The sequence below is a fragment of the Rattus norvegicus genome, chromosome 7 (assembly GCF_021556685.1).
Source record: "Rattus norvegicus strain SHRSP/BbbUtx chromosome 7, alternate assembly SHRSP_T2T, whole genome shotgun sequence".
NCBI lineage: Eukaryota > Metazoa > Chordata > Mammalia > Rodentia > Muridae > Rattus > Rattus norvegicus.
The window spans coordinates 62,360,561-62,371,333 of NC_141540.1; the positions used below are offsets into that span (position 1 = coordinate 62,360,561).

Sequence of the window (10,773 nt, forward strand, 5' to 3'; positions counted from 1 at the left end):
CAGGAGATGTAACAGGATCCACACTGGCTCCAAGAGAGGGCCAGTAGACTATCCGGTGGCCAAGGACACTGCTGGGACTTCAGAATAACAGCACAAGGCTGTAATCAAGCACCATCCCGGGGCATTTAGCTGGGCGATCCTCTCCTCCATCTTTTATTCATAAACGCAGGAGCACACTTTCTCTGGCAGTTCCCTCCGCACTCTCACCTGCATCCTTTTCCTTCACACACAGAAAACACACCTGGCATAAGGCATGTTGTCACCGTGTGATCAGCGGCCCTGGACTGGGACGGCTGGGTGGCTGCTGCTCCCTGAGCCAGTGCAAGCCACTGGCACATCAGGGCAAGTGTTTAAGTTGCCCTTCAAACCCAATTAAGGCCGAAGCTGACAGAGGTGAGGGACAACCCTGGGCTTCCTTGCTTCATTTGCAAATCTTATTTAACCCTTGAAGGGGATCCAAAAGCATTCCCATGAGAAATTCTTGGCCGTGGCAAATCCATCAAACCTACCTGGGGAACCCCAACCACAGAGAGAGCCCACCCCACCTCCACATATCCTATCTGTGTTCTGGCTCCTCCTGGCTGAGCCCTAACCCAGTAGCTGAAGTGTCAAGCACTTACCAGACATTTCTCAGCTCCTTCCGAGGAGGACTGCGTTTTACTCTATACTGTGTGGCTCTAGGGCCTTTTGACACCTGGGTGGCAGGCTTTATGTCAAAGGAAACAGTAGCAAAAGCATTGGAGTAAGACTTACATTTGAGCTGCACCAGGTCCTCAGACATGATTCTCCTCCTGGGCCTCACTCAGGCCTCTAGCGTTGGTAACAGTAGCAATATGAAGGGACATCCTCATCCTGATACTTAAATGAGCTTTAGCTGTGTGCATTCCCGCCCTCTTGTTTAAATTTATCTGGGGGAGGGGCCACACGAGCGCACACAGGCAGTATGAAGGCCAGAAGACAACCTCGTAGGGTCCTTTCCTGTGGGTTCTTGGGATGAAGCTCAGGTTGTCAGACTTAGGCGGCACTATGCACTGAGCCATCCCACCAGTCCTTGAAGTCTCTTAAGTTTAGCCATGACCCATTATTGTTTTTATAAAGTCGAGGGGAATGATGGGTCCTGGGGGACAAATTTTGAACAGTATACATTAACATTCAAGTTGCTAGGTCAGTAATTTTCAAAGTGCAATCTGGAAACCCCCGGAGGTCACCAAGACTCCGGAAGGGAGTCCATGTGGCTAAAACTATTTTCATCCTAACACCATGGTGCCGTTCCTTCCCACCCACGCTTTTATAAGTACATGAAAAGCCTTTCTGGTCTGCCATTTTGCCTCCACTAGTTTCAGTTACACAGAGTCAACCACAGCCCAAAGATATTAAATGGGAGGTTATGGAAACAACTCACAGATAGCGAATTGCACGCCACTCTGACCGTGTGACAATATGTGGAGCTCTGACAGCACCTCATCTGGCTGTGAACCCCTCGGTCTGGTGTACACGCCCTACCTGCCCCTAACTTCCGATCCAACTCAGTTCTCACATTGACGATGGTACCTGCATTGCAGTACTTGTGGTCAGAAAGATACCTTAATTTATTTTTCTGCTTAACAATAGCCCACAAGAGTAACAACACTGATAGTTTTGGGCTCTGTCTAAGAGAGGTTGTGAGATGTGTCCCTTGCTCGTGAAAAGTGAACATTCTTGATTAATGAAAAAATGCCATTTATTAATATGGACAAGAATGCATCAGCCCATGATATCATTAAGAATGTGAAGAGAGGGCTGGAGAGATGGCTCAGCGGTTAAGAGCACTGACTGCTCTTCCAGAGGACCTGAGTTCAATTCCCAGCAACCACATCCCAGTTCACAACCATCTGTAATGAGATCTGATGCCCTCTTCTGGTGTGTCTGAAAACAGCTACAATGTACTTATAAATAAATAAATAAATAAATAAATAAATAAATAAATAAATCTTTAAAAAAAAAGGAATGGAAAGAGAACCCAAGAACCCATGATACTTTTGCTGCCACGCTCAATGCTGCAGAAGTTATGGAAGGATAGACCAGATGGCTGTGCTGGTAAAAATAAACTTGCCACAGAAGCCTGATGTCCTGAGCTGGATCCCTGGAACCCACACTGGAAGGAAAGAATTGACTCCCAAAAGCTGTCCTCATTGGAGGCCACTCCACTGTCGCTCCATGACATGCATGTGCCCATACTCATACACATGCACCATACAGAGATGCATAGTTATAATATCTTTTTAACGTAAGTTATTTAGCCACATAGCCACGTATGGCAGCACATGTCTGTAATCCCAAAACTTGGGAAGTGGAGGTAGCAGGATTAGACGTTCAAACCCTCCTAGGCAGTATAGCAAGCTTGAGGCAAGCCTGGGATAAGCGAGACTCTAATAAGTAAGTTATAGCCATGAGTGGTACGTGTTTAGATAATATAGGAAAGGCGCTCCCATCCACACTCTGGTACCACTATCTGGAAATCCACCAGGGACCTTGGAATGTAGCTCCCAGAGAAGGGGAGACGTCTATTCAGTGGAATTTCCCAGAGGTGACTAGATATAAAATGATGTCATCCCTTGGTTCTTAATGGACCATGTGCTCATATATTCTTGCCTTCTACATTTCCTCAGTTATCGTTTTGGATGTGTAAGTAGCAGTTGCTATGACTCACCTCTTAACTCTGTAACCTCCCCACCTTAGTCCTGCAGCTACTCTGTCTTCTGTCCTGTGCTTCCTTCAGGCTGTCCGGGTCCGACTTTCCCGCGGAGGATTGGCTGTGGAACTATGAGAAGCAAGGCCACCGGCACTCGGTGATGAGGAGGGTCAAGCGTTTCCTGAGTACCCACGAGCACCCCGGCAGTCCCAAGAGGAGGAGGAGTTTCGGCAGGCAGGCCAGTGACAGCTCCATGTTCTTCCCCCCAAGCCCAGCTCGGGATCTGCTGAATGTGCCCTCAAGGAACCCCCACCGAGGCTCACCTACCCGGAAGCAATCCCACTCCCAGGAGGGCAGCCCTAAGCTTCACTCCAGCATGGGAGAATTGTCCACCATCAGGGAGACCAGCCGCACCAGCACTCTGCAGAGCCTGAGCCAGCAGTCCAGTGTGAGGGCCTCCCCTACCAAAATGCCCCAGGTCCCCGAGGTCCTAATCACTGCAGCCGAAGCCCCGGAGGCGGCGTTCGCATCAGACAACCATCAGCGTGACTCCACTACCTCCATCTTGAGCCTCGAGTTCACTGGGGTGCAGGCGAGCGGGACTGAGCAGCAGGAAGACCCCTCGGGGAAGGTGACACCTCCTGGGGACCCCGAACCCCAGACTATTTCAGCCGGGACTGAAAAAGACTTGTTCAAGTTTGAGGAAGATCTAGATGATGACATATTCCCCAAAAGGTGGAGCCTACCAGTGTTTCGGGAGTCCAGGCACACCTCCCTAGGAAACTTAGGTCCGGATCCTGTGAGTCCAGAGAATGCTCTTTTACTTGACACAGAAACATCCTCAGAGACCAACGGAGTCCATCCTGGGGCTGGCTCTGCCGTCTCTCCCGACATCCTGTATTTAATGGAAAGTTTGGATAAGGAAACGGACATCCTGGAGTTTAACAACGAGCACACTGAAGAACCCCTTAAGGGAACACCGCCGCGCCCCAGGACCTGGTTCTAGCCTAGCTTCCTACTTTATATAAAGCTGTGCGCACTGACCCAGGGGGAACAGCCCCCAGGAACTGGCCAGCATTTAGAGAAATGATCCTACTATACAGGCTACTTCGAACTCCTTAGGGCATTATGTTGCTGCAAAGCTCAAACGCATCCACATCGTCTAGCACAAAGGGGCTTTCGTGAAAATTATACAGCCCAAAGTGGATTACTGTAACCAAATGAGGGACAGCATACAAATGTATACACCTACATCTGATTAGCTTTGGAGAGAGCCATAACAGATCATAGTCCAATCCCATAGAAAGCCCAGAAACAAAGGGCCCTGTTCCTTTTCCGGCTCCTTCCTGTACCGCTCTTTTTTTTTTTTTCCTTTAGCTACAGAGACAAGAAATAGGCCATACCATGCCCAGAGGCCTTTTTCTTATAGTTGTTCCACTGACTTCCTGACCATCTCACACCCACCTTCTATAACTGGTGTTTCTGTAACTCTTAAATTCCCTCAGCACCAGAAAGTTCCTTTTCTCTTCAAGAACGATCTCACTGTCTGATCTTCATTTTTCTCTCTCCCTCTTTACTTTCTTCCTCCATTTTTCCTCGTCCCTCCTCCCTCGTCTAGCTCCTCCCATGACTCTAATCTGTCCCCCTTTCCAGGTTACAACATTTTTCTCTTTCCAACTCGGTTGCTCATTGCTTGTCACATGTGCAAACTCTGGGATACTGGGAGGGGAGACTGACACACCCAGCCTTTCATGCTTCCAGCCCTGCTGTAAGAGGTGTATGTGGGTTGATGGTGTGTATGTGCGCTGACGGTGTCCGCCACTATCGCAAACACTCCGTTCCTGTTCCTTCACCTTAGAAACCGGAGAAGAAGGAGCTGGGGATTTAGCTCAGTGGTAGAGCGCTTACCTAGGAAGCGCAAGGCCCTGGGTTCGGTCCCCAGCTCCGGGGAAAAAAAAAAGAACCAAAAAAAAAAAAAAAAAAAAAAAAGAAACCGGAGAAGAACGAAGCTAAGAGGATAGGAGTACAGCATAGCCGCGTGCTACACCACCGAAGGACGACATGGTTTAGATCTGCTGAACGCAGTCCTAAGCAAAACCATCCCAATTGTATCAAAGCATGGAACCACTTACTGTTTCTATGGGGTTGTTTTATAAGAAGACATCAGAGCTGCGTAGATTACAGGGTCCAGAACCGCACAGTGAAAACAGAGTTGCCAACCACCTTTTCAGAAGCCCGCAGGTTATATTTTGCAAGCTCGCAGCTTTGAAAAGCTTTGCTTCCTGAGCGCTTAGCCTTTCCACCTGACAGGTCACGGAGCTTGAGAGGGTGGCTTCGGAAACAAGAAACTCTAATAGCAGTGACACTGATCGGGTGTCTCCGTGCTCCTTGCAGTCACGTCTAAAGTCCACAGATGAGCTCAGAATCCTTGAAGAGGCTGAGGAGACCGACGTACCATTAGCTCCACTTTAAAGATGACAACAGACGCATCAGAGAGCTCATTTTCCTGAACTCACACAGCCAGTCATATCTGGCTCACGAGCCCACACTTCCTTACTATACCATGCTGTCTGTGAAGCCCTGAATCGGCTAGCACTTTGCCCCATCTTCTAGAGGATGCCCCAAGGCAGCTAGTCACAGGTTTGTGCCAATCCTCTCCAGCCCTGGAGACCTCTCTGGATCTTCCCTGCTCAGGACAATCTTCAGCCACAGAGGAGAGCAGAGTTTCTGCCTTTGAGCCTTAGCCACTGTCTTTTTCATGTGTCATTATAGAAGAAAGCTGGTAAGAATCCCTATTCCTTCTGCTGTCACACAGTCCTGATGTGCTGCGTTATAAGGGGCGCATTCCCAGAAGACCCCAAATCGCAACAGGCCTCGAAAGGGGCAAAAAGCAACAACCCCTCCCTTAACCGGCTTTTCTTAAAGGACTGAGATGATAGGCTGTTAGAAGAAATGCTGTGTACAGATGGTTCTCTACGTTGCTCCTCACCGTTAGCTCCCAGGAAAGGACTGTAATCCCCAAAGCATTACAGACAGGCTTTGGGGCTCAAACCCCATTACTTTGCTAAAAGGCCAGAGCCCCAACCTTTCCCAGTCACCACCGCCCTCAGACACTTTCCTTGAGTACACATCTGGAGGGGGATGATAAGTCCCCTCATCTTCTTCTCTTTAGTTCCACCTATTGTTTAGATACAAGTAACTTTCTACTTTGAAGGGTAATCAGTTTTCATTCTTAAATCCAAAGCTATCAGCTGCATGCAGAAGAGTAGCTTTATGAAGAGATGGGAGGTGTTCATTTATCTCTATTCCTGTGTATCTCTTACACAGCTTTATCACTGAGAATTCGTTAAGTTCCTCAATATTTCCTCAAATTGTGAGACTGTCTCTGCTTTAGTTAAAGTTCCTATTGCTGTGCTGAAACACCGTGACCAAAGAGTAAGCTGGGGAGGAGAGGGTTTCTTCAGCTCACACTTCCAAATCAATAGTCCATCAATGGAGGAAGTCAGGGCCAGAACTCAAGCAAGGCTGGAACCTGGAGGCAGGCGCTGATGCAGAGGCCACGAAGGGGATGCTGCTTACTACTGGCTTGCTCCACATGGCTTGTTCAGCCTGTTTTCTTGTAGAACCCAGGACTACTCTTCAAGGATGGCCCCACCCACCATGGGCTGGGCCCTCTCCCATTGATCACTAATGCCTTACAGCTGGATCTCATGGAGGCATTTCCTCAACTGTAGCTCCCTCCTTTCTGATGACTCTTGGTGTTGACACACAAAGCCAGCCAGGACAACTGACCCCATGTCAACTTGACACACAAACACTCACTCTTAAGCCACAACTCTCCCTTTCTTATTCATCCCCAAGATCTATAACTTTAAAAGTCTCACAGTCTCTACGAATTCAAACACATTAAAATTTCAGTCCCTTTAAAATATCTAATCTCCTAAATCCAAAGTCTCTTAACTGTAAGCTCCAGTAAAATACTTTGCTTCAAGAGGGGGAAAAAAATCAGGGCACAGTCACAATCAGAGCAAAGCAAAATCAAACTCCAACCAACCAATATCTGGGATCCACTCATGCTCTCCCGACTCCTTCCAAGGACTTGGTCACTTCTCCAGCTCTGCCCTCCGTAGCACAGAGCTTATCTTCTAGGCTCCGACTGGCTCCAATCCGCTGCTGCTGCTGTTCTTGGTGGTTGTCCCATGGTACCGGCATCTCCAAAACCACCGAGATCACAGGCTACACGTTCACCAATAGCCTGTCATAGGCTTTCTTCCTGGTCCCAAGCCTCAGCTTCTCGGCATAACCTTTTCAGTCCCAGGCTCTCAACTGCCACTGAGGCTGCATCTTCCAATGGGCTCTCCCGACCGCCCCCTGTGCCAACCCTCAGTGGCTCCCCATGACCCCTTCATCCCTGCAAAACCAGTACCACCCGGGTGACTCTTACGCACACCAAGTGTGGTTGCCAGCATGAGTTGCTGTCTTGGCTGCCTCTGGAACACAGCTTCTCTGTGCTCTCAGGAAACACTTCCCGGAAGATTTCACCTCAGTGATGCTGGTCTCTTTTTAAACCCTGGTAATTTCTTAGCTCCCGCTGACCCAGCATTAATAGTCCTAGTTATGCAAAGGTTTCCCTTCAGTAGTTCTGGTCTTGTTAATCACAGCTGATTCTTCAGCCCCAGCTAACCAAAACCACAGAATCTTAAATCAAAACCGCAAACATTCTGGATTGAGTCTTTAATCTTCCCTCTGAAATGTCACAACCCAGGCCTCCATCTTCTGCACTGCTCTCACCATTCTTATCTTCCAAGCTCCCACAGAGCACCCCACTGAGTTCTCAACTCTCAATGGGTTTTCCAGCACAAAGTTCCAAAGTCCTTCCACATGCTTCCCTAAAGGATAGTGGGGTCTGTCACAGTGATACCCCACTACACTGGTACCAACTTGTCTTAGTCAGGGTTCCTATTGCTGCGATGAAACACCACCATCAAAAAGCAAGCTGGGGAGGAAAGGGTTATTGGGCTTACAATTCTAGATCATAGTCCATCAATGGGGGAAATTAGGACAGGAACTCACACAGGGCAGGAACCCAGAGGCAGGAGCTGATGCAGAGGCCATGGAGGGGTGCTGCTTACTGACTTGCTCCCTGTGGTTTGCTCAGCCTGCTTTCATATAGAACCCAGGAGCCCCAGCCCAGGGATGACACCACCCACAGTGGGCTGGACCCTCCCACATTGATCAATAATTGTGAAAATGCCTTACAGCTGGATCTCATGGAGGCATTTCCTCAACTGTAGCTCCTTCCTCCCTGATCACTCTAGCTTGTGTCCAACTGACACACAAAGCCAGGCAATACAGCCTCCCATTTGGTCCTCACACTTAAAACCGAATCGTGAAGTGCTCGATGAACCCAAACGAGGAAAGTCTCCATCCTAAAATGAGTCTTTATCCCGCATGGCCAGGGCTCCAAAAATAAAGGATTTATCCTCTCTGCCTGATTTTCACCTGTCTAGATTGTTTTCTCCCAAGCTCTACCTCATAGACAAATAGTCCAATGTCCCCGTGCTGTGACCAATCAAGAACAGGCTTAGCCTAGTTGTGTTTTGACATAATCTGCATATCAGAGCGGTAGTGAGGCCAAGCCTTTGTTTTCCTCCAGATCCGAGAGACAGCACTCCCCTGACTCTGAGGTTCAATCTCCGTTAAACACCCATTGACTTTTCCTCTCCTGTCCAAGTCTTTAAGAGCCACCCGCTCTTTCTCCTTCATTGTCCCATCCGCCCAGTCCGTTGCTTCCATTTCTCCGGCGTTCACTTTCAGCCTCCTCCAGCCAAAGGATAGAGAGCATGGATGACTGCAATGGGGAGATACAAAACCTACCATCTGTACGAAGAAGAATCAGTGAATCACCTCAGAACAACTTCAAAAACTTGAACGAAGCCATGCATGGCGGCACATGCCTATAACCCCAGCACCCAAGAGGCTGAGGCAGGAGCATTGAAAGTTCAAAGTCAACTAGGTCTATGTGATGTGTCTAGCCTGGGCTATATAGCAAGATCTTACTTACCTCTAAAATCTAAACCAAAACAAGCAAACAACAGCAAGACGTTGAGAAAGAAAAGGGCAGGCAGGAAATTGAACAAATACATGTCCTTGCAAACATAGATTCTCGTCTAGAAAATGGACTGCTCACTAGGCTCCACAGCCCCTCTTAGCCATTGTGAGCATCCAAGGAAAAGGCTAGGAGCCTCAGATTGTCCTGTGTGACCGGCAAGCATGACTGTGACTGTGTTCCAGGGACTTAGCACAAAGCTCTCTTCTCACTATGGCGATCTGTTCTTTGGGTCCCCCCTTCCCCTTGGGATTCTCATCCCTGTTGTTTAGAAAGAGTTCCTTCTGTCATTCACAGCATTAAGCCTCTGACTTAACTGTCTTGTCAGTCTCTTCCTTCCTTGATACTAGTGCTAAAGTTGATATCCATCCGCATGGTCCTTGGACCTTACAAATCCCAAAGGGAAATAACTTTTCAGGATGAGAAAACACTTTCAACAAAGATTCAGCTCTTCTGTTCCCCAAATTAAAAAGGAGTTGTGATTATTTTCGTATAAAGAACGTGGCAAATTTCTGAATGGCACATTCATTTATCCGCCTTCAGTCTGATGTTTTCCAGCTGGCCTCAGTTCAGAGGTCTGTGTCCACTGCACCCTGAAAGAAGAGAAGGGGGATAATGCCCTCCCCGTGAGTGTGGTGGGATTCGGACTTCTGCTTCCCTGTTTTGGGGATAGCCAGCCCCCTTCTATTGGGGCATAACTTGCATTCCCTGTCATTTTCAAGTTGTGTGTCGAATGCTCAAAAGAGCACTTGACCCATTAAGACAGACAGACAGACAGACAGAGAATGAAAATAAAAGAAAGATAAATAAAAGCAAGTTAGATCTACACCCAAAGCACAGAGCCTTCAAGTCTCAATCTAATGTGGCCACACACCTAGCTGTGTGGTTTCAGTCAAGCTACCTGAGTATCCAGGACACCGGTGTGCTCCGTCCCACAGAGAATGGTCAGCACTGCCCTCAGAAGCAAGCGATGCACTTGCAATGATGCATAGAAAAGTAGCGTGTGTGCAGAGGGGGCACACACAAAATCATAAATAACACGGCATGGATGCTTGAATGGAATGAGTCTCGGCAACATCTCTGGAGATCCTGCGCACGAGGGAGGGGATATCCAATGAGCACCAAAGAAGCAGGTTCAAGTAGAGAGGTCACCGGAATAACAAGGCTATACAGTACTTGGCATATGTCGGGCATGCTAAATGCTTCGTTTCCATTGGTCTTCCATGTGTCCATCTCGGAGGAGGACTGGAGAAGCTCATCAGTTCACACACTCTCTAACAATTAGCATAGCAATTAAAGTCTTAACTGGGATTGAAAAGCATGACTCTTGGGTCCATCCAAAAGGACAACTAGGATTGAGAATGCAATGGGCGAGCACCTACCAGCACAGCGCGCCGGAGCCACTCGACCTCCTCCACTGACTTACCTTCAAATGTGCTCTGGGAGCCGGGAAAGAGGCATTCACTGGATGTCTGCTGACTGTGCACCCAACGCTATGGTACATGGTAGCCGTTCGTTATCCCACTCAGTTCCCAAGTGGGCATGCCCCTGTCTGTGTTTGCTTTACACAGGAGCAAGCTCCGGTCCAGAGGTGAAGAGGCATGTCTAAGTCACAGAGCAAATGGGCAGCCACATCAGGAATCACCATCAGTCAGGAATCACAGCAGCTGAGTCTCACGCCAAGCCCTTGGCAAAGATACTGTCTCCACATTGGATGCTCCAAATGGACAGCCCGTTTCTCCATAAATACACATGTGACCAAGTGCTCTTTGCAGTTCCGTCCTCAGGAGCCCTTCTCCCCAGGAGCCTCCATCAGCAACAGCCTCGGCTTTTGATTACTGTGAAGGACTCTGTCATTAGGCAAAGCTGGTTTGGATGCCGAAGCAATCCTTTGGGCCCTGCCTGTGATCTCCCATCCTCTCTTCCTTGCACAGATATGAAGTTTTAGGATTAACTGCCATCCTTTGAAATAATAGAAACAATATTAAATGTG

General features: G+C 48.4%; 1 protein-coding gene across 6 annotated transcripts in view; it reads left to right on the forward strand.

Moving 5' to 3' along the window:
* Best3 (bestrophin 3) overlaps positions 1–10,773 on the forward strand; it is a 49,142-nt gene extending 38,369 nt beyond the window's left edge. For 5 of the 6 annotated variants that reach the window (XM_087557254.1, XM_087557251.1, XM_087557253.1 and 2 more), the window contains one exon: positions 2,759–9,293. In XM_087557254.1, the coding sequence (XP_087413380.1) occupies positions 2,759–3,677 (919 nt within the window). In that variant the 3' untranslated portion in view covers positions 3,678–9,293. Of the gene's footprint in view, positions 1–2,758 lie in introns of all 6 variants that reach the window. The other variant, NM_001191783.2, reaches the window with a different exon arrangement.